At 58.2% G+C, this 22,750-nt stretch overlaps 1 protein-coding gene across 9 annotated transcripts in view; it reads right to left on the bottom strand.

Annotated features, from left to right (window-relative positions):
* TOM1L2 (target of myb1 like 2 membrane trafficking protein) overlaps positions 1-22,750 on the bottom strand; it is a 71,574-nt gene that overhangs the window by 7,537 nt on the left and 41,287 nt on the right. For 4 of the 9 annotated variants that reach the window (XM_027519280.1, XM_027519278.1, XM_027519274.1 and 1 more), the window contains exons 3-12: positions 20,646-20,724; positions 17,101-17,250; positions 15,220-15,354; positions 14,183-14,317; positions 13,330-13,446; positions 8,530-8,663; positions 6,238-6,286; positions 5,903-6,026; positions 5,168-5,285; positions 4,198-4,273 (exon numbers count right to left, since the gene is read on the bottom strand). In XM_027519280.1, the coding sequence (XP_027375081.1) occupies positions 4,198-4,273; positions 5,168-5,285; positions 5,903-6,026; positions 6,238-6,286; positions 8,530-8,663; positions 13,330-13,446; positions 14,183-14,317; positions 15,220-15,354; positions 17,101-17,250; positions 20,646-20,724 (1,117 nt within the window). Of the gene's footprint in view, positions 1-68; positions 125-2,142; positions 2,206-4,197; positions 4,274-5,167; positions 5,286-5,902; positions 6,027-6,237; positions 6,287-8,529; positions 8,664-13,329; positions 13,447-14,182; positions 14,318-15,219; positions 15,355-17,100; positions 17,251-20,645; positions 20,725-22,750 lie in introns of all 9 variants that reach the window. The other 5 variants (XM_027519275.1, XM_027519277.1, XM_027519276.1 and 2 more) reach the window with 4 other exon arrangements.

The following is a 22,750-nucleotide window of genomic DNA, read 5'->3' as shown; positions in this document are numbered from 1 at the left end:
TTGGCTGCCCTGTGGACAGCCCCGGCCGCGGGCACATCCCCAGGCCCGAGGAGTCTCAGTGTTCTCACCCTGAGCGACCTGGGCTCTGACGCGGTCTGCAGGGAGCACCTCCTGGGCAAGGGGTCTGCGGAGTGTGAGGTGGAGGAAGGAGATGGAAAGGAGAGAGAAACAAAGGCACCTCTCATGTGGGGACTCTGATGAGGATCTGCAGCCAGACTCCCTCACCCTGTCCTCAGCCCTGATCTGCACTCGCTGGCGGGCAGCTCGCTCACTGGCTGGCTCACTCACCGGCCCAGGAGGGAGGGGGCTGCCACCAGCTCAGCCACTGCCAGGCACCCTCGGCTGCGTTTGGGGGCTGCGGGTCTGTACAGGGAGCCCTGCCCCTGCCCCAAACCTGGAGCAGACTCTCTGCTGACCTACTGTGGTTCCTGCTGTGCTTCCCTGGCTCCCCCCGCCCGCCCCCTCCCCACCCCGTGTCGCCCTTCCCCGCCCCGTGTGCCCTCTGACCGAAGCCCGGAGAGGCAGAAACACCCTGAAGCCGGATGGGGCACCTACACTGCCTCCCCCACCCCCCAGGCAAGCTGCACCAGAAGGTTCTCAGGGCCTCTCCTCCCCACAGGGAAACCTACGCTGTTTCCAATGAGGCCGGAGCCAGTGGTGCACTCAAGGGTGATATCCCACTCAAGGGTGATATCCAGGGGCTGTGGACCCTCCTGACAGCCCGCCCTCCACCTCCTCACCACCACCTACAAGCCCTTGGTCTCACTCAATAGTACAAAAAGTTTCCAAGCAAAGAATTTGTACTCAGGCAGTTTGGAAAGACTTGGGTTTCTACACTATGGGAAATAAGGCAAAGCAATTAATATACATTGTTTTAAAAAAAAGAACAAACACACTGCAATCAGACAGGTGAGATGCAAGGTTAGTTGTTAGCCTGGCTTATTTCTGAAGTCGGAGCCTGGAGCTCTAGGTGGGGCCAGGCAGGGGCGGCGCCACCACTGGCTGCCGAGCCACACCGCGCGTTGTGGGCAGTATCCTTTTTTGCAGGATTAACAGGTCCAAGGACACACTATGGATCCTCCCAATTTGGACAATGGAGGGAATATGCTTTAAGGAGTCCTGCTCTAAGGCCACTCACACGTATGGGGTGGAGCCCCAGCCTGCCCCAAAGAAGCAGACGAGGGCCTGGCTGGCCTGTGTCTCTAAGGTTGGCACTGGGCCTGGGGCAGCAAGCAGGGCTGTGGAGCAGTGGGCGATAACCCCAAATGTGGCTGGGCCCAGTCACCGGCTCCAAGCTGGATGGGCAGACACCCTGGCCTGGGCTGTAGCGGCCCTGCCACACCTGGCTCTGCCAGGAGACCTTGTGCCACTCACAGGCCCAGGCATGCTGGCCCAGCCTGAACAGCCCTCCACTGGCCCATCCTGGCCCGGGCCCTAGGAGTCAGTCCCGCTTCCTCCTGGAGTGTCCAGCGTCTCCCGCTCTGGTCCCATGACCCACAGACCTCTGGTTTCCATGGCAGAGGCAGGTAGCCACGTGGTGGCTCCGTGAGAGGTAAGCTGCTCTCTGCCCGGCAGGCAGGCTGGAGCAGGAGACCCCTCTGTGCACAGACTTGGGCCACTTGATCACAAGGCAGGAGGGACTCTCCCAGGCTTTGGCCGTGGACGCCCTACTTCCCAGGGCTGACTGACTGTGTGATCCCAGTGCCCTGGCCCTGGACTCCTCTCGTTCTGTTCCTGTTGTGTCTGTGTTTCGTCAGGGGCTGCAGACCTTTCTGGGGGACACGGTGGGCACAGACCCCACTGGCTGAGGACGGCCTCATTCACAGCAGGGGGCCCCCCACCCCCAGGCAGAGGCCACAGGACTCGTACTCATCCTACAAAGTGAATACTGCCCAGAGCTCCAGGGACAGTGAAGGGGGAAGGGCCCTCCTCTCACTCCTGCAAACGCCCGAGCTCAGCAGAAAACCAGAGCTGTGTTTCTGGGGCTGGAAGTCTGTGGCTTAAGGAGACAGACAGGAGGGTGAGACTGGGCACCCGCCGGGGTGGGGGGTGGCCCTGGACTGTCCGACTCACAGGGGCTCAGCAGGCGACAGAGGGAAGTGCTGGGGGCACAGGGGATCAGCGCGGTTGATGACCGCTCACCATTCCTTGGGCTATGAGCCAGCTGTCTATGGGCTCCAGGGCGGAGTCCCCACCTTTACCTCTCTTCGGGGTCGAGGACAGAAACGTCCCAGAAAGGAAAGTCACAGCGAGACCCGTGGTAAAGAAGGCAAGAGCCGGTGTCATGGAAACAGAGAAGCTAAGTCACCGAGGAGCTGGACCCAGTACCCCACGCCCTCCCAAACACCCCTTGACTCCTGCATAAAAGAAGGAGTTAAGTACAGGGGATCCCAACAGGGCAGGGCATGCTCAAGCCCTGTCCCCACCCCAGGAAACCTCTTGAGGCCAGCGGGGATGCCCTCCCGCCTGGGACTCTTGGGGTCACTAAGGGGCGACGTCACAGAAGCAGCTGTGGCATAATCATTTCTATTTCTTCTCATTTCTGCTTTTTTCCTCTTTTTCCCCTTTCAGTTACCTGTGTGTTTCTTTTCCAACTCTTAACGAGAATGCTGAATTTGCCTTTTTACATAGTAAAAGTATTTAAAGTTAAGACTCCTGATTTGGATGTACTGTGGAGGTGCAGTTACACAATTTTTCCCCTTTTATTGTGTTCTTAACTTTACCCTTGGCCCAGTTTTCATTTCCAGGTCAGCACTGTTTAGGATATGAACAACAAAACCTGAAGTACAGGCCTGAAGATGCATGTAAGTGTGTGTGTGGACGGACACACCCACGGACACAGACATACAGACACACACAGAGACAGGGATACCCACACACAGACACACAAACTCACAGACACACAGACGTGGACATGCACAGACAGGCATATGCCCCCCACAGTCGCGCACACACACACACACACACACGCTGTCCACAGGAACCCTGCTCCCACACCCTCCACTGAGCAGGACACATGGGGAGCAGACTGTCTCCCACAAGTGAAGATGCTGACGAGAGAGAGGCAGCCAGGCCAGGCACCCGCCCGCCTAGGGTGAAGGGTGAGAAGCTGGCCACGTTCCTGAGCTTGAGCCTCGGGCACTGGCATTGGGACACATCTGGGCCAGGTGGGGCAGGCCTGAAGGCAGAGAAGGAAGCTGACCAGGCCAGCTTGGCTGGGGGGGCCAGGGGAGAGGCCTCACTGGCCCCCTGTGCCCTGAGTTACAGGGAGGCATCTCAGCAACAGGAGACACTGGACCATGACCACCAGAGCACACAGCAGAGCTAGCCTCAGGGGTCTAAGGGGGCAGGGCACTGAGAACCACAGCCGAGCTGGCTCTCTGGTGCCCCCTAGTGGCCGGTGAGGAGAGACACATGACTCTCACCGAGCTGCCTAAACCAGAAGGGACCAGGGGAGCAGCTTTCCTGCAGACAGCAGGCCACAGCACTGCTGCCTGCTCGGGCCACATGGATGGGGCTGCAGGAGGCCAGGGGCTGACGCTGAGGAAGTGCTGCCCCTTGCTAGCCCAGGCCAGGTGTGGGTAGCTGTTCTGGGGCTACAGTTCACCCCACATGCATTCGTTCACTCACAGCCACTCATTTCTCAGTTAGGCAGAATGAGCCATCACAGCATCTGGGGCCCCAACAACCTGACCTCTACTCTCAGCGCTGCCCATCCCCCTGCAGCCCAGCTCCCCAGCCAGCCCAGAACACCAACCCCCTTCTGATGGAACAGGTGGGTAGGCCTGCGGGACCTCCTGTCCCTTCTGTGAGGGCCTCACCTATTGGGGTGCTGCCCAGCCCAGGGCACTACAACCTCTGGGGACAGACTCCCTGACCACAGGAGCCCTGAGAGCCCAGAGCCACCTCGGGGGCACAGCGGGGCTCCCAGTCAGACCTCTTGGGGTGCAGCCTTGCCCACTGCTCTCGGGCTGCCCTCACAGTCTCCCCCTCTCGGGGCCTGTCTCCTCCTGGAAAAGCTGACACTGCGGTCTCCCACAAGGTGGGGGGACTCGGTGAGCTGATGTGGCTCACCCAGGTCTGCCCCTCTGGTCTACCCCACTGCCATCAGCTCTGCCTAACTCTCTAGCCACCTTCACCCCCACCCCCACCCCCCCGGCCTTCCCTCCAAGCAGAAAAGCAGGGTTCCAGACCTACCACTTCGGAGCTCTGTTTCCGACCATCAACTGCCACAGCAGGTACTCCGACGGCCTGGGGGTCCTCGTAGGTGGGCCTGGGGACAACGGAGCACAAACGGGGAAGTCATGGGGATGGATGGGGTGGACTGGTCATCCCCTCTGGCCGCAGGACCTTCCTCACGAGTGCTTGGCAGCCTCGGCATTTAGGCCGGGATCTGAAGGCAGCTGAAGCCAGGAGGTCCAGCTGCTCACTCCCTCTGCACCTCAGTGTCCCCCTTTCAAGTAACAACATGAGGCATCTCTAAGGCTCAAGGACGGGGTGCTGTGAGAGAGCAGCCATATGAAGCAGAGCAGCGGCCTTGGGGGCATCTGACAAGTGAGGGGTCTCCCAGTCTAGGGTCAGGGTCTATCACTCCTTGTGAGGCTGTTTCTTCTACTCCCCAACTTCTTGTGCTGAAGCACGGCCTGGGGCCCTGCTCAACCTGCTGAGCCCTGAGCACAGACCCAGAGATCTGGATGCATCAAGATGCTGGGCCCTAGGACGTGGGTCAAGGCTTAACAGAAGGCTCCCAGAAGCAGATGCAGGGGGCTGTGTGTTTTGGAATCAACTCCCACAATTCCACCTGGCTCACCGTAGCCAGAGTCTCTGTCAGGGAGGCCGCTGCCCACACCCCTGGGGCGAGGAACCAACTTGTTGCCTGCCTGCCACATCCTCTTGCCTCCCTCGCACCCGCTCCCCACCCCCCACACACACAGGCAGTTCCAGCAACCACAGTGCCGAGCAGGGGGAACAGCGAGCCCAGACTCGGACAGACTGACACGGCCGGGATGCCGGCCTCACGCAGCATCAGTGTCTCCGGCCAGGTTCCAGTAGCCAGAGTGTGAAGTCCCAGCCCTGGCGAATTAAAAACCCCACTGTGCTGGCCATGGGGCCAGGCCGGGGTCAGCCCCCCAGTATCCCCAGAGCCATCAGAAGGGCTCCCACGTACGGGTTGCGCTGCTCAGCCGAGGCACTCCCTCTGGTCTGGGCGAACACATCGAAGCTATCCCGGGGCTGGCACTGCTGCAGCGAGCTCAGGGTGCCGCTGACACTCTCCGTACCCAGGTCTGCACACAGAACACAGCATAGGTGACCACAGACGTGGGCCTGACCTCGGGAACGACCCCCCACTCCCCAGTGGGCTGCCCCTGGTGGATGGAAGTCCTAGGGGGACAGAAGGGTAGAGAACAGCCACAGCCCCACAAGCTGCTCCCAGACAAGGGCAAGCAGTGAGCAGGCGGGCCCTACAGGGCGCTCCGCGAGCCAGTCACAGTGGCCATGGACCAGGGTCCTTTATGTGACAAATATTACATAGGTGCCCACATGTCACCAGTCAGCCGCCAACCCTTCCAGGCCTGGTGTGGCCTCAGCAGCCTTTGGGGCCGCAGGTCCAGCACCTGAGGAGCTGACACCAGTTTGCCACCCTGGCCCAGCTGACACTGAGAAGGAGATCACTCGGGCCACACAGGATGCCCATGTGCGACACAGCAGCCACCTATCCTCAGGACCAAACAGCCTCCAGTTCCTTGGACCACCACCCCCCAACTCCAGGTTTCCAACAGGTTCAAACTCTAAGCTTAGGGAGAAGCCTTGAGCTGAAGCTGGCACAGCAGGACCCGGCCCACACTGCCCCATGGACCGCCCCCCCGAGGCCAGGAGGTGGGGGGAGGCCAGGGACACTCACCCAAGCCGGCGAGCTGGGAGGAGAGAGAAGATGGGGGTGCTGTGCTCCCCACAGTCGGGCTCACCACGGCTGGAGACCCCGGGCCCAGGTCTATGAGGTTGTCCTCTGTCACTTCGCTTAGCACCTGCCAGGCAGGAGACATGCTGGCCCAGAGGGGAAAGCCCACAAGGTCCCAGGGTTTCCCTGCACCTACCCACCAGGGATGTTCCCCACCCTCCCCCTCAGAGTTTGCTCTCCCATCACCCTAATATTTCAACCATAGCTAGGAAAACCAGAGGTAAGGTCAAATCCAGGCCAGTTTCCTGGCCCCCAGGCAGGGGAGAAAGAACACTCACCCCATTAGTGGCATTTTGAGCAGATCGGCCTGACCTGTATCGTTCGAACCTAAGGGGGAAGGGAAAGTGGAGTAAGGAGGGTACGGGGAGGTGGAGCTGTGGTGCCCGTGGGCCCGGAGGCCAGTAGAGCCCCAGGCTCATTTGGGGGCCTGAGAGCGGACACCCCGTACACACACAAGTTTGTCCTGCCTGCCTCTGCATGGGGCGACTGGGGTGGGGGTCAGCCTCCCCATGGGCACTGCAGGAGAGGGAGGAGGTGCTGGCTGGCACGTCCAGGAGGCATCAAAGCACACCATGGGTTCCTCTGGCTCAACTCTCACTCACTGAGCTCCTGTGGCCCCCCAGACCACAGGCGTCTCTGGGCCCTGCAGGGGCGCTGGGTCAGCCACCTTCCGTGGGGGCATCTCAGATCCAGGTGAGAACTGCCACCCTCCCTGTCGGGCAGCTCTGCTGGAGAGTGAGGAGCTGAGGTGCTGGAGGAAAGGGTGGGGCCCATGGGCTGGCACCTGGAGGAGGAAGGCAGGCTCAGGCCCTAGCAGCTGTGTGGGGGTCAGTCACCAGAGAGAGGACCTAGCCTGGTCAAGGACAGACTCTCCTCTCCTGCACTCAAGGCATTCTGTCCCAGGCAGGGACCAGCATAGCAACCCAGACACTGTAAGCTAAGACCTCTTATAGCTGGGGCTCTGCTGGGGTTCCTGCCCCTCAGTGGTCCCCGCCACGTGCGGCAGTCACGCCTGGTGAGCAGGGATCCTGAGGACAAGCCGGGGTGCGGTTTGTACTCAGTCTACACGGACAGGAATTCTAACCCACCTGTAGTTCGTGTGCTGGAGCACCTCCCCCGTGCCCTCACTGACAGTCAGTCCTGTCAGAGGCTCTCTGGCCAGAAGGTCTGCCAGCCCCGTGTATTACCGTTACCCTATTCCTGAGATGGGTTTACCGGGTGAGAAGCTCAGCCCATTGAAACTGGAGACACGGGAGACGCAGAGCAGGGCCCAGGGCTCTGGGGTCGGGAGTGGAGCTCCCCCCGACCCGGCTCTACTCCTGTGCCCCCTGGCACTCGGGGCCCCGGATGGCCCCGCATTCCTACCATGGTCGGCCCATCACCCAACTGCAGACACAGGGCCACCCACTGCTGCCGCCACAGCTGAAGCAGAAACAAGGCCCAGAGTTGTGGCACTCACAGCAAAACCAGCCTGAGGCCCAGATGCCCATTGGTCATGTGGACCTTCTGTGACGCCAGGTCGTCCAGCTAGGGTCTGCAGCCCGGAGGCCACCTCATCCTGACAGCAAAACACTGGCCTGGCCAAAGTGCTTCCTAGGGCTGCTGCTGCTGCTAAGGCACTTCAGTTGTGCCCGACTCTGTGCGACCCCATAGACGGCAGCCCCCCAGGCTCCGCCTTCCCTGGGATTCTCCAGGCAAGAACACTGGAGTGGGTTGCCATTTCCTTCTCCAATGCATGAAAGTGAAAAGTGAAAGTGAAGTCGCACAGTCGTGTCTGACTCTGTGCGACCCTACAGACGGCAGCCCACCAGGCTTCCCGTCCCTGGGATTCTCCAGGCAAGTACACTGGAGTGGGTTGCCATTTCCTTGTCCAATGCATGAAAGTGAAAAGTCAAGGTGAAGTCGCTCAGTCGTGTCCGACTCTTAGCAACCCCACGGACTGCAGCCTCCCAGGCTCCTCCGTCCATGGGATTTTCCAGGCAAGAGTACTGGAGTGGGGTGCCATCGCTTTCTCTGGCTTCCTAGGGCAGCCCCCTCCAAATCCAGGGTGGGAACCCGCTCACCACCACCTGCCTGCTTAACACTGCCTGGATCCCACACTTCTTCCAGAGGGAAGGCTCGGGGAAGGGAGAGAATATGCAGGTTTGCTACCTTGAACCCCAAACTGACTTGTCTGCAGGAGGAGCGAGAGAGTGCCCGTGGCAGCAGCGACCCGTGGCACTCACACCCCTTGCCTCAGAGCCTCCAGAGACTGACGTTGCAAAGAAGAGGACAGTCTCTCCTTTCCAAATATGGGAAAGGAAATCTTCCCTGGTAGAGATTTCCCCCTTTAATCCTTTGCAGATTCAGGGGCTCCTCCAAGGAGCAGGTGCAGGAACCAGGGGTTCCCGGCAGTTCTCCTTCCTGGGCGGGAGACATGGGACCAGCTTGAGGTTCACGGAGGGCAACGCTTGCCTTCACGCCCCCACCCCCGGCCCCTTCCCTGGACTGCCCCGCCCCGGGCCCCGCCCCTGCCACAGACCTTTCCCCCGCTCCGGGCCCCGCCCCCGCCTCCCCCCCTCCCCCCCCACCTCTCGTAGCGCAGGAAGACGTTGTTGAGGTCGTCGTTGACGTGCAGCAGCTCCTCCGTGACCTCCTCGTTGCACACGCGGGAGATGAGCTCCACCACGCGCTGCTGCATGGCGCGGCAGGTCCGGTGCAGCTCCTGCGGACACACGGCCCGGCTACCGCGGGCTCGCTTCAGAGCGGCGCGTGCCAGCTCTAGAAGCCACCCCAGGGCCCATGCTCTAGAAGCCACCACAAGGCCGGGCGTGTGCGCGAGGCCTGGAGGACCCCCCTGCCCCGCCCCACCAGTAGATGAACAAGCGTTCTAGCGTGCGCTCTGCTGTGTGCGGAGAACAACTTTACACAGACCGCTTGTAAAACCTGAGAACACGATTCCCTGCAGTTGCTTCCTCTCTTCAACAGAACATGACAGACGCCACCCCATCACTTGGGACAGGCTGCCCCATTCTCTATCCCCACGCATCTCAACGCTTTCTGGGCACCAGCCAAGACTGCTTGTGCGCTGTGAACACACCCCGACTCAGTGCCTCCAGCACACCCCCAGCCACGCCCCCCCCACCTCTAGTTAGCAAAGCCAGGCTCCCACCCACCCCAGCGGAGGCGCCACAAGCTCAAGCAGAACAAGCCCCTCCGCGGACTGCAGGCAGCGGCTCCAGCACCCGGCACACCTGCCTGAAGAAGGGACAGCACCGGCCTGGAGGAGGCGGGACTGCAGTCAGTCTCCCCAGGAGCCCAGCCCCTGTGGGGTGTCAGGACTACAGCAAGCAGTCCTGACCCTCAGCTGTCCGGGGCGGGAAGCGGGTGGAAGAAGAGGTGAAGCTCTGCCCAGAGCCCTCCCATGCCCCCTGCCCACTACCCAGGGTTCTGGCCCCGGCCACGACAGCCAGGGTGCCTCATCTGCTTTCACCTGTTTAATATGCTAGAGGTCTCTGTACAGTTTTACTCTTGGAGAAGGGTTCCCTGACCCTACAGAGCATTTGAGAGGCACTAGATGATTTCTGAAGGAGACCCAAAGCTGTGCACTGGTGCCTGGCTCCTGTGGCCTTCCGCTGAAGCGGAGGGGGCAAGACAGCCCCCAACCCACTGGCAGGGCCTTGGATGCGCCACACCTGCGCCAGCGCCCAGGGGCCCTTCATGGAGCTTCACCTACACATGGACCCAGATCAGGGGCCTCTTGGGGTCTCTGCACAGAGAAAGTTTTACCTTCTCCTTGCTTCAAATTTTTAAGTTATTATCTTAAAAAATTACAAAGGAAAAAAAGAGAGAGAGAGATTGTATAAGTAAGAAAGACCACAGCATAAAGATTTGTGCCACCATGGACACCCGCCGGCCACCCTCAGGGCCTCCAAGCGATCATCCACAGCCAGACGCAGCGGCTCCAGGCAGACCTTCCTGCCTCCCTCCAGCTCCACGCCACCCAGACAGGCACCTTCTTCCGGTCCTGAGCTGAGACAAGGCGACCAGAGCCTGCCACCGGCCCTAGCTTAGACAGGAATGTCCTCACCGCAGACAGTCTCTGTCTGGCCTCCTGGGTCTGGTTCTCAACAGCGGGGTGAGCAGCTGGTCACCACTCTTGGTGCAAACGCCCTCCATCCATCAGAGCACCTGGCAAAATATCCTTTTCCTGTCTAATTAATCCCCACACCTTCATCTTCTCTTCAAGGGACACTCTCATCCCCACATTGCAGAACAACCTTTTAATCATCTTGCTGGGTTCCCAGGAGCAGGGAATGGGGTCCTGCAGATCTGCGCTCTGCAGCTGCAGAGGAGACGGAGGAAGAGAAAGTCTTTGTTGACGACAAGAGGGGAATAATGAAGCTGAACACATAGTCAACTAGGTTTCTCTGGAGAAAACGGTCCTGGCCATCTAGGCTTCTATTGAAATGAGACGCAAGAAGCAAGATAAACCATCTACTATTTGAAGAGACAACGTGGGGCAGGGCTTCTAACAGGAGCCTTCCAGGAGCTGGGGGACAGCTGTGAAGGAATGCCTGTTCTGGACGCCATTGGATTAATTAAATATTATCGCTAACTGCAGACAAAGCTACAGAGGCTGGTCTGGGGGCAGCAGGGGTGTGGCTGTCAGCACCGGGATCCCGAGGATTCCAAAGGCTGGATTCCCGAGTGCGACTGAGGGCCAAGCTCTAGCAGACAGAGGCAGAGCCCCAGGTTTCAGGCCCAGACCTGGAGCCCACGCGCAGCCAGGAGACATGGCTAGAGAGCTCTCAAGGAAGATGGAGTTTCCCCAGCACTGCCTCCTGCTGAGAAACACCAGCAAGGGAGGGCAGCCGACCACAGCAGTGAAGGACCTGCCCCACAGGAGATGAATTTGTGATGCTCAGCTGGTGGGGCCGCAGGCAGGGGTTGGACGTGAATGAACAAGCATGCACAGCCCCACTGGCTCTGACAAGCTGCGCCTGGCCCCATGCTGGTGACTTTTCAGCTGCTTTCCAGTCCTTTGCCAGGGCAGCGATTACTCCAGGCTCCAAGTCACAAGCTCCTGGAAAGGGACCCGGGCACCCCTCAGCTGCGGCTCTTCTGCTCTGTCGAGCTGCTTCCCAAAGGCTATCCGAATCCTGTGTTTGGAGGAGGAGGTGCTTCCCAGGCCTGTCACTGAGGATGTTCAGGAATGAGGGTGCTAGGCAAGCTGCCGTCAGGGGGCCAGCATAGGGCAGGGCTGGACCAGCTGCCAGCGGGTCTCTCCGGCCCAGAGAAAGGCATCTGTGCTACTCCAGGCCCTGGCCTCACCATCCTGGGGGGACTCGGCCTCGCCTCGCCCACCTTGCTCCAGCTCCTGCCGCTCCACAGGTCCTTCGTGAAATGCAGGAAGCCGTTGGTCACCCTCCCAGATGCTGGTCGTTGCTGTGGTGTGCCTCGCCGACACCTTCTGCCTCCCCGACACCTTCTGCCTCCCTCTTCCTGTGTCCTACACCTCCTACCCAGCAATTTACACTCAAATCCGCAGCAGCTTCTGCTGGCGTGAACACGTGGGCTGATGACAAGCGCATTTATTCCCATCGTGAGCTCTGGACAGGTCTGCCCTGAGCAGTCTGGCGGCCCTCCAGCCCGACCCTTTGCCAGCAGACTGTGGCACTTTGCCACGTGGAGCCTTGCTGTCCGGTGCAGCCCTAACCCCCGGGAGACCCCGCCTGGCTGGCTCCTGGCTGTGGGGGAGGGGAGGAGGGGGGCGTCGGGGACAGCTTGAGAGGCACAGCCAGCAGCCAGCAGACCCTGTCTGCTCATAGCGCTGCCGGCTTGTGAGTCTTTCATGCCAAGAGGACAGCCTCCCACTGGCACCCAGGGCCATCCCTACTGTTTGGTTCATAAGACAGCAGCGAGTGGGCAGGCTTGGAGTCAGAGCAGAACAGAGGGGAAGGAAACGTCATGGGAAGCAACCTATTTTTGAAAACTGTGAGCTGACGCCAAGAGATCAGGTTCTGTGTGTCTTGGCTGACAGGCTTGTTTGAACACACACACATACATGCACACACACACGCAGAGTGCATGCTGTCTGGTCGGCCCTGGCTCTCTTGTTTGAACACGCACACACGCAGAGTGTATGCTTCCTGCTCAGCCTTAGCCGTCTTGTTTGAACACACATGCATACACACACACACACACGCAGAGTGCATGCTGTCTGGTCGGCCCTGGCTCTCGTTTGAACACGCACACACGCAGAGTGTATGCTTCCTGCTCAGCCTTAGCTGTCTTGTTTGAACACACACACGCACACACGCACACACACACATTCAGAGTGCATGCTGCCTGCTCAGCCTTAGCTGTCTTATTTGAACACACACACACACACACACACACACACACACACACACATACAGAGTGCATGCTGCCTGCTCAGCCTTAGCCGTCTTGTTTGAACACACACACACACACACACAGCTTGCATGCTCTCTGCTTGGTGTTGGCTTTGTTCCACTATGCCCGCTGCCAGGACCTCCGTTCTGCCCATTGCAGACTGGTCAGCAGGAACTTGGTGCTGACACAGCACAACACTGCCTCAGGAGGCCCTCTCAGTTCCTGAGCCTCGGGTAACGCCTGGAAGATCCCCTCAGGCCGTGGGTGGAGGCCGCCGCGTGGCTGGCATGTGGGCGAGCTGGGAGACCCTCCACTCCATGTCGAGAGCAGCCGGTGGGCCTGGGCCCAGAGAGATGGGCTGCCCATGGTTGAGTGCCTCCAGGCAGGGACCACAGCCCAAACACCTCTAGGCTGGCTTCCCCACCCCTCCTCAGGGGCTGGAAGGACACGGGGCAGGAGCCCTGTGGCCAGCCATACTCCTAGACCCCTTTCTGCCAGGCTCCGGGACCTACAGGTAGCCCGTGGGCAAGGACATGAGCCACCCTGGCCCAAGGACCTCAGCATCACCCCAGATGTCTCACGAGGAGCCCCTAGGAACAGGAAGAGTTGACGGTCCCTGCACGTTTGTGACAACATTGAGTGAACAAAACGTAAAATTATACACGTACTATCGCCTCATATGGAATAAACACAGAAAAAATGTCTGAAAGAAAATTCACCAAAACCAACAGTGCTTATATGTGGACGCTGGATTAAAGGAAATCATTTTCTCCTTTGAACTTCCTTTCATTTTCGATGGGTATATAGTCTACAACTGGCATTTTGTAACCAGGAAAACAGGTTTTTAAGAAGAAAGAAGAAAGCACCAGGGACTGGCCTCTGACGGCCCCAGGATGCATGGGGCCGCTAACGGGCTTCTCCAGCTCGGTCCCTCTCGAGGATGGGCCCAAACCCTGAGCCACCTCCTGTGACCCCGGCCCGAACGCCCTCACCTGCAGCAACTCCAGATCGGATGAGTCCTCCTGCCCAGGGACCATCTCAGTTAGCATCTCGGACATGACTTTTGTGTTTCCTCGAACAACATCCAGTTCACTCCGCAGCCTGGCAATCTGTGGGGCCGGGGGGCGGTGGGGGAGCAGGGGGTGGTCAGTGAGCTGGACATGGCCTCGTTCGTCTGCCTGCGTGGGGGTGCCGACAGCTGGGGCCCCCAGGGGCAGTACCTGGATGGGGCAAGGGGGCCGAGCAGGGCCTACAGGGGACACGAGCCTCTCAGGCCCGTTTCTGCTCCTTCACATGCTAGTGAACGTGGCACCCAAGGTCCCTGCAGGGCTGGGGGCCTTGTCCAGGAAACTCACAGCTGCAGACTCTGGCCCAAGAATCAAGGTCTAACCACAGCAGCCAGCACGAGCCACTCCTTCCCCTCCAGCCCCCACCTGGGGAGGGGGCAGATCCCAACTGCCAGCTCCCCAGCACAGAAAGCCCATCAGGAGAGGGTCTTGGTGGCCATCCACCTGCAAATGTGTCCACCTTCCCTTTTCCCAGGGCAGGGAAGCCACGTGCTGGCCATGGTGGGGTCCCTCCCACCTCTGCCTCCACAGCGGACGGCCTTCTCACCGGGTAGATCTGAGCCTCTGCAGGCCACACAGGGTCATGACTGTTTACAGCTCAGCTCCTGCCAGATTCCTGCCCACCCTGCCCTGGCCATGTGCTTCCACTCCCATCCCCCTTCCCCCCTCCCATTTCCCCAGCCCCGCCTCCAGCTCCATCCAGGGAGGCCTGGTCTGTCTCCTGGGAGGGGACCACAGACAGCTGGCAGGTCACCCGTGGCCCCAAGTGCACAAGTACCTGCTCAGAATTGGCAGTGATGGGGCCCGCGGTGCTCAGAGCTGGGGCCTGCGGGGCTGAGTAGGAGCTGCTGCTCGTCCTCAGCTGAGACTGGGACTTGGGCATGGTTGCGGCGGGGTCCACCTCCGGGACGCTCTGGCAGGGCAACCACAAAGCCTTCTATCAACCCAGGTCACCCATGCAGCTGGCCTGGCACCGACCCCCAACACTGCCCCCAGCCCAGGACTGCATGTCAGCCTGACCCCTTCGCCCCCCACCTCTCCTTCCCCCACTAACCTCACAGTCATCCCACGCAACCCAGAGAGGCAGACCCCGCAGCCTGAGGGCCCTGGCTGCCCTCCCTCTGTCAGGACCACCATGGGGTCTGAGCAGAGGGCCTGCTGCTATGGAGGAGCCCTTCCGGAGCCCTTACATGGTACCAGAAGATGACTTTTTGGCCTTTGCAAGTAGACTAATGTAAATAGTAATCATGCAATTTACCGACTGTCCTCTGTAATCATATGAACAATACCATTCTGTTATTACTCGAAAAATAAAACACGTCTGTTTACCCCACAAAGCACAGCCAGGGGCCTGGTGGATCCACGCGAGAAATGCTGGAAAGTCCAGGTCCCTGTGCTCCCTCTGAGCCCCTGATGGCCTCTTAACCTGACCTGAAAAGCCTGAAAGCTCTTCTTTGCCCTGTGACCAGTGAAGCCATCAGCCCCTCGCCATCTGCAATGCAGAAGTGGAGCCAGAGGGGCTCGGGCCCCAGGGAGATGCAGTCCCCACACTGGACAACCTGCTTGCACAGCAGGCACCTGACCCTCCCAGGATGGAGCAGCCACCTCCTGACAGCATCCTCACTGGTCCCTGGGGTCACAGCCCCCATGATGGGGTGAAAACTCGGGGACACTGCTGCCACTGAGCCCCCACAGCCAGCTGTCTCCCTCTGACACCGCTTTATTGTCAACAAGAGACACCCTAGAGCTCTAAGGAAGCTGCTGACAGGCTGAACAACCCAGAGAGTATCTGCAGTGGGCTCCTGGGAGGCTCACCCGCTGCGGTGTGTGGATGGGGGACAGTGCGTCCAGGTCGGCCATGGGGAATTCCACACCCTTCCTCTTCAGCTCCTCATAGGCGTGCACAACCCCCGTGAGGTCAGGGCTGCTCCGGAAGGCATCGGCCCACGCCTGGAGGGGAGGACGGACCTGTTAGTGGTACTGGACACTCAGGGCTGCAGCCCAGCCACTATGCTCCTCCTGCCAGCACTGCCAGGCTAAATGCAGATGGAAACAAAGCACAAAACCGAGTCCAGCATGGGGCGCTTCTTAGAGCAGAGACAAGAAACCACCTCCCCCACCGAGTCCTGGGGCTGAGCCCAGGTGATACACCTGACCATGACTGGCTGCAAGCCATGGGGGACAGGAGTGTGGCCTCCTCACTCTGCATGGGGAGGTCCAGGCTGACCCCCAGCTTCCTCAGTAGGTCAGGGAGCCCAGAGCCCATGCTGTCCGGCCACCCGTCTGACAGGCAGGTGCCTGCAGCCAGGGCAGGAAAGCAGGAGCTGCCCACAGAGTCGGGGGACGTGTGCCTTCATGGGACAGTCCACAGGGAGGCTCAGCCACCAGGTTCTGTTAGATCAGGACAACCCAGAGAGGAAAGGACATACGTTTCAATAGACTGCCACTCATCACTGGTTCATGGAACTGTTAAATTTTTTTAAAAAATTCTGTTCTTCAGAAGTTACAGAATATATCAAAAAAAGAAGTACCACCAGAGGAACCCCCAACAAAACAGGCCCAGAGGAGGAGGCAGAGCTGCTCCATTGCCAACTCTGTCACTGGAACAGGGCACAGCTGCCTCCCTGACTCCAGAAGGGTTCCAGCCAACCCAAGGTCAGAGACCTGTCCCTCACCAGCTGACCACCAGAAGCCGCGAGGTCAGTTTCCAAAGAGACTCGCTCACTTCAGCTACTGTGTCTCACGAACCACAGACCCTGCTGCCAAGAGCCCGGCCTCCGAGGTCTGCTTGTCCCATCTGCACCTGCAGGGACTTCACGCCCACGTCAGGATGGCCCGCGGTGGCCACAATGCAGTGTGGCCTGGACGCTGGCGGGCGGCAGGGCCACAGAGGCAGCACCGGCAGGAGAGGAGGAGCACCCAGAGCCCCCGCCTCCACCAGCTGCCCAGGCTGCACCACCTGATTCAAACCCAGCCAGTCCTGCGACTCCACCTTCAAAACGGGCCAGCTTTTGGTCTCGGACCTAAACTTTAGGATCTCAGAACGTCCCACAGCCTCAAGGGAGGTTGGGGAGAAACAGGGGTGCAGTGGCTACTTCCAGCACGGCCTCCGCCGTTACTTCTGCAGGAGGGCTCCCCCCACAGAAGTGATGTTGACGATCTCGACTGTCCCTTCCAGTCGGTGACACTCCTCAGGGCACCTGCCCAACAGCCATCAACAGGCCCCTGAAGGCACTGGAGGGCAATGTGTGCCCAGCTGCTGGGTCAGGTCCTCTCTCCACAGAGCCTGGCCAGGCCCCGGGGCGGGGGGGGGGGGGGGGGCGGGGCGGGGCTGGGCTGCTCTCTGGGGAGATGCGGGCCTTGGGACATGGCCACGAGCCAGCGGGGACTGGGAAGGAAGGCTGAGGACCCCATTCATTCTCCATCTGTCCACCTGCTCTCCTCCATGCGGGGTGGCTGTGAGCACAGGACAAAGTTGTTTGGGGGGGACTGAGTCTGGAGGGGGTCAGACTTCCCAAACAAGCCACTAGGGCCACCTGCAAGTGCCCACACCTAAGGCCCAGCCAAGGGCCGAGCGGGTCACCCAACCAGCAGGGGTTTTCCAGAACAAGGTGGGGGTCTCAGACTTGCAATAGGGAGGCAGGGACCAGGAGCCTTTACAGAAGCGGTGGGAGAGGCCCAGAGCCACCAACCCACCTGGATGAGAGCAAGCACCTTGTCCTGCACAATGGTGGGGGGGCTGTTCTTGGGAGAGATGACCTTGACCAGGACGCTGTCGATGAAGTCCCGGTTGGCCACGAGCACGTGGAAGCGGTGGCCGCAGTTCTTCACACATGTCTCCAGCACCTGATGCGGGCAGGAAGAGAGGTCACCACCGGGACTGAGGGGCAGCAGATAGCCACCTCCTGCCTGGACTGTCCTGCCAACCGGCTCCTCCAGAGGCAAACTCCAGGCACAGGTGCCCCTTGCTGGCCAGGATCCCTGGGCTACACAGCAGTCAGAAGGCACCAGCTCTTGCACAAGAAGGATGCTGGGGTTTCAGTGGGGTCAATGACTGAGCGTCCCCAGAAACAAGCCTCTGAGTGGACAGCAATAGCTGGTAGACATGGGCCCTCATGGGAGAAAGCTGCCGGGATGGCCTGCAGCCTACTCTGAGCCCCCATCTCTGCCTGCCTTGAGGCATGGGCCACCCTCCTCCAAGATCAGCGAGCTCCTCAGATGACAGGCAATCTCTGCCAGGGTCTTGTCCCCTCATCTGGTCCTTAAAGTGCCCCAGACAGAGTCAGTGGGGCCCCAGAGCCTAGCAGAGCAGGAGCTGCAGAAGGAAGGGGCCCTGGCTGGCACAGCCCACTGCAGGCTGCTCTGCCAAAGAAGTGAACCCCTCCCCATGGCCTGAGGGCCTGAATCACATGGGAAGTTTCCAGAATGCGGCCAAGGCCCATGAGCAGGCAAAAAAAAAAAAATCAGCAAAATAAAATCTGATAAGGTGTTAATATCCAAAAGTATGTAAGGAACTCACACCACTCAACAGCAAAAAAAATAAATCATCCTATTTAAAAATGGGCAAAGGACTTAAGTATTTCTCCAAAGAAGCATACAGATGACCAACAGGCACCTGAAAAGAAGCTCCACATCACTGCTCATTAGGAAAATGCAACTCAGAACCACAATGATGGAGAAGAAAATGACAACCCGCTCCAGTATTCCTGCCTGGGACATCCCATGGACAGAGGAGCCTGGAGGGCCATGGTCCATGGGGTTGCAAAGAGTCGGACACGACTTAGTGACTGAACAACAACAAATACACAATCAGACAGATGGTGATTTGGGGAAATATCTCTTCATGAAAAGGTGGCATAAAATGGAGAGTGAAGTGACTGAGCAAGATGGAATGTAGAGTTTTGTAAGAAACTTGTGTATAGAATGAAAGCTGCAAATATTCAAATAATAAAGTCCATGGCTAAAGGGGAAAAAAACCACAATGAGCTATCACCTCACACCTTATCTGTTGCCTAATTAAAAAATATATTTATTTATTTGACTGCACTGGGTCTTAGTTGTGGCACGAGGGATCTAGTTCCTTGACCAGGGATCGAAGCCGGGTTCCCTGCATTGGGAGCGTGGAGTCTTAGCCACTGGACCACCAGCGAAATCCCTATCTAATTTTTCAAGTTGTGAGTTTATTAAGTGGTTCTTAACATTGCATTTTTTGTTTGTTTGTTTTATCTGAAAAAAGTTTAAGAAAAATCTAAATTCTATTGAAATATCTGAGGAATGTTGAGGACAAAAGAGGTATGTGTTGGTGTGGGTGTGGAGAGAAGGGAACCCTTGTGCACTGCTAGTGGGAATGTAAACTGGTGCCACCACCACAGAGAGCAGACAGGAGGGTCCTGCTACTGCTAAGCTGATTCAGTCGGAGTGATCAGCAATCCCGCTCCTGGGTGGACATCCAAAGGAAATGCTTTCAGGTTATCAGAGAGACACACGCACCCCAATGCTCACAGCTGCCTTGCTCACAACAGCCAAGACATGGAGACAACCTAAGTGTCCACTGATGGGTGAATGCACGAAGAAAATCAAACGGGACACAGACACACACACACACAGGGAGATTATTCAGCCATAAACAGAAGGGAATCCTGCCCTCTGCAACAACAGGGATGATTCTCAAGGGTATTAGGCTAAGTGAAATAAATCAGACACAAATAATGTACGATATGACTTACAGGTGGAATCTAAAAACTCCAAACTCAGAAACAGAGAGTTAGGACAGTGGATGCCAGGGGCTGGGGGTAGAGGAGATGGGGTAAGGTTGGTGAAGGGTATGTCTCAGTGGTGAGGTGGGTGAGTTCTTGGGTCCAGAGAACGTGGTGACTATAACCTACAGTACTGCGGTGCACACTCGGAAGCTATTTATGTATTTATTTTGGCTGCTCTGGGTCTCCGTTGCTGTGCACGGGGCTCTTTCTAGTTGCACGGAGCAGGCTTCTTTTGCTGCAGAGCACAGGCTCTCGGTGCTCGGGCTTCAGCACCAAGCTCATAGGCTCAGGAGTGGTGGCACACAGGCTTAGCTGCCCCGTGGCACATCTGTGTTCCCTGCATTGCTGCTGCTGCTGTGAAGGTGCTTCAGTCGTGTCCGACTCTGTGCGACCCCAGAGACGGCAGCCCACCAGGCTCCTCCGTCCCTGGGATTCTCCAGGCAAGAACACTGGAGTGGGTTGCCATTTCCTTCTCCAATGCATGAAAGTGAAAAGTGAAAGTGAAGTCGCTCAGTTGTGTCCGACTCTTCGAAACCCCATGGACTGCAGCCCACCAGGCTCCTCCGTCCATGGGATTTTCCAGGCAAGAATACTGGAGTGGGTTGTCATTGCCTTCTCCGGTTCCCTGCATCAGCAGGCAGGTTTTTAACCACCTTTGAAAAAATGTTAGGTTGCCAGACAGAGATAACACTGGAAGCCATCCCTTTTAATTTTCTGACATCTTATGTGCATGCTAAGTTGCTTCCGTGGTATCTGACTCATTGCAACCCTATGGATTATAGCCCACCAGGTTCCTCTGTGCTTGGGATTCTCCAGGCAAGAATACTGGAGTGGGTTGCCTTTTCCTTCTCCAGGGGATCTTCCTGATCCAGGAATCAAACCTGTATCTCTTATGTCTCTGGCACTGGCAGTGGGGTTCTTTATCACTAGTGCCACCTGGGAAGCCCTCTGACATCTCAAGGACAGGCAAAAATCTGGTCTGTTCTTTCCTGAAAGGAGTCACTTGCTGATTTTCCCAAGACCCTCTGCAGCGATGTTGTTTTTACCCCTTAATCCAGTCGGCACCTCACTAGCTGTGATGTCTGGGCAAATCTGGGGCCTCTCCAAGCCCGTTTCTTCATCCTTAAAAGCAGATGAGGAAACCTACTTGGGAAGGTTTCTGGAAAGTGTATAACATCTGGGCAGGTGCTCAGGGGGAGCTGGCACTCTCACAGGGAGGGAGCTGACCCCAGAGGAGCAGCTGGCCTCAGTGTCCCATGGCAGACTGGTGAACAACAGGGACCCATGCCCAGGCCTGGGGCTTCTCTGCTGGGGGCTTCTACTGGACAGCGCTGTCCAAGCCTCGTCCCTGCTAGCATGTCATCAGACTTGGGCTCACGCATGTCAGAGGGCAAGACACTGGGGCAGCAGCAGGAGGCACTGCTGTCTGGGCCGAGGCTCCTGGCCACGCTCCCACCCTGGGAGAGGGGCAGGGGCACTCACAGTCAGCGCCAGCATCACCTCCCGGTAGTTCCGGTTCCCGTTGAGCCGCTTCTTCAGGGCCCGAATGGCGTCCTTGGGCCTAGAGAAGAGACAAGTGCAGACCCTGCCAATCCTGCCTGGGCACCACCCTGCAGAGTCAGGGCCATAGTGTCAACAGCATTTACATGACCTTGTTTGCCACTGCCCGTTTGTAAACGAGAAAGATTGCAGACAAATGAAATGCCCATCAACATGAATCAGGTTAAATTAAACCATGCTTCTCTACACAATGGAGTACCATGCAGCTGCACTGAGGAACGCAGAAGCTCCTCACACAGGTCCAAAGATAAGGACCAGCATCGTTTGCAGAGCCGGGCGGAGGGGATGCTGCCACATGAGCTTGGAAGGACAAGGAGCACCCAGCACACATGTCCGATGTCCACAGGGAGGGGACCCTAGAGGGATCTGCCCCAGGAAGGGCGTGGGGCTGAGGAGCAGGGACTGTTCCTGGGGTCACACGCAGGCTCCGGCCTCCTTGAATTCTGCATCATGTGCAAGCATGGTTCTTCCAGAAGAATGACCAGCCAGCTGGCAGGTGGGCTCAAGAAGGGAACCTGGCCAAGTCCCTGCACAGGCCTGGATGTCCAGCCTCTGGCTCCGGGGAGCACCTTTCTCCCTGAGAAAACTGAAGTAAGTCTGCTCAAAAGTCCAGAAGTTGTGGGTTTGAGGCTCCAGATCTGACCAGGCTTCCTGGGGCAGAACTGCAGGGCCTCCAGCTGACACGGCTGCATCATGTGCTGACCGTCCAGGACACACTCTTCCTGACACCTCGGACATGGCTGGGAGGTGGGTCCCCAGCCTGCCCAGGAGGGCATGTACTGGGTGCAGCCCTGTGTCTAACACATTGTGTCATTTACTCTCAGCCAGGATTCAGCAAAGCCGTGGTGCCAGGAGTGACCTGGGCATGAAACCCCCACCCCCAGCACCACATCACCTTCTCTCAGGAGCCCCTGCCCTCTGCTGTCAGAACTGGGCTCCCACCTGCAGGTCAGCATAATCTAGGTCTAAACTGGGGCCCTCCTATCTTGATAGTTCAGAAATATTTGTTACCTACTTGCCAAACAAAAATGTCCTTTTAAAGTGTGTGAGAAAGCTGGGGGAGGGGAGGGAGCAGCTCTGCCAATTAGCCCAGTTAGACAGAAAGCAGAGGCTTCCAGAAGGAACCACACACACCAGCCTGCAGTCAGGCTGCCCACAGGAGTCCTCTGCTCCCGGGGAGGGGCCCTGTTGGAGGTGTGTGTGTGTTCTGTGTGTGCTCTTGTGCGTAGTGTGTGCACACAGTGCATGTGTGTGCCCTTGTGTGTGTGCTGTGTGTGCCCTGTGTGTATGTGTGCTGTGTATGTGTTCTTGTGTGTGTGCAGTGTATGTGTATGTGTGTAGGGTGCACACACTGAGTGTGCCCTGTGTGTGCTCTTGTGTGTGTGTGCTGTGTGTATGCTCTTGTGTGTATTGTGTGTGCGTGCTCGTGCATGTGTGCAGTGTGTGCGTGTGCCCTGTGGGTGCTCGTGTGTGTGTGCCCTTGTGTTTGTGTGCTGTGTGCTTGTATGTGTGTGCTGTGTGTGCTCGTGTGTGCAGTGTGTGTATGTGTGCAGTGTGTGCCGTGTGCTCATGTGTGTGCGCTGTGTGTGCTCCTGTGTGTTGTGTGTGCTGTGTATGTGTGTGCTGTGTGTATGCTCTTGTGTGTGTGCAGTGTGCCGTGTGTGCTCGTATGTATGTGCTCTGTGTGCTGTGTGTGCTCATGTGTGTACAGTGTGTGTCCTGTATGTGCTGTGTGTGTGCTCTTGTGTGTCTGTTTATTGTGTGTGTGTGCTGTGTCTGTGTGGCTGCAGCAGCACTGCCCTGGGGAGAGGCCCTGCTGGAGGTGTGTGCAATGTGGCAGCAGTTCCTACAAGAGGTGCTGATTTCTGCAAAAAGGGACTTGACAAGCTCTTGCTTTTGAGGACTTTGTGGACCTGAGCTGGTGGAGCTCCATGGCCACAGGCCAGGAGTGTGATTGATTTCTCCTGTCTCAAAGGCTCCATCAAGTAGAGTCTCATCCCCTCCCCTTGAACTTCCACGGAGCACTA

This window comes from Bos indicus x Bos taurus, chromosome 19 (genome assembly GCF_003369695.1).
Source record: "Bos indicus x Bos taurus breed Angus x Brahman F1 hybrid chromosome 19, Bos_hybrid_MaternalHap_v2.0, whole genome shotgun sequence".
Classification (NCBI taxonomy): Eukaryota; Metazoa; Chordata; class Mammalia; order Artiodactyla; family Bovidae; genus Bos; species Bos indicus x Bos taurus.
Note: the sequence above shows the minus strand (reverse complement) of the source record. Positions and strands in the feature narration are given on the sequence as shown.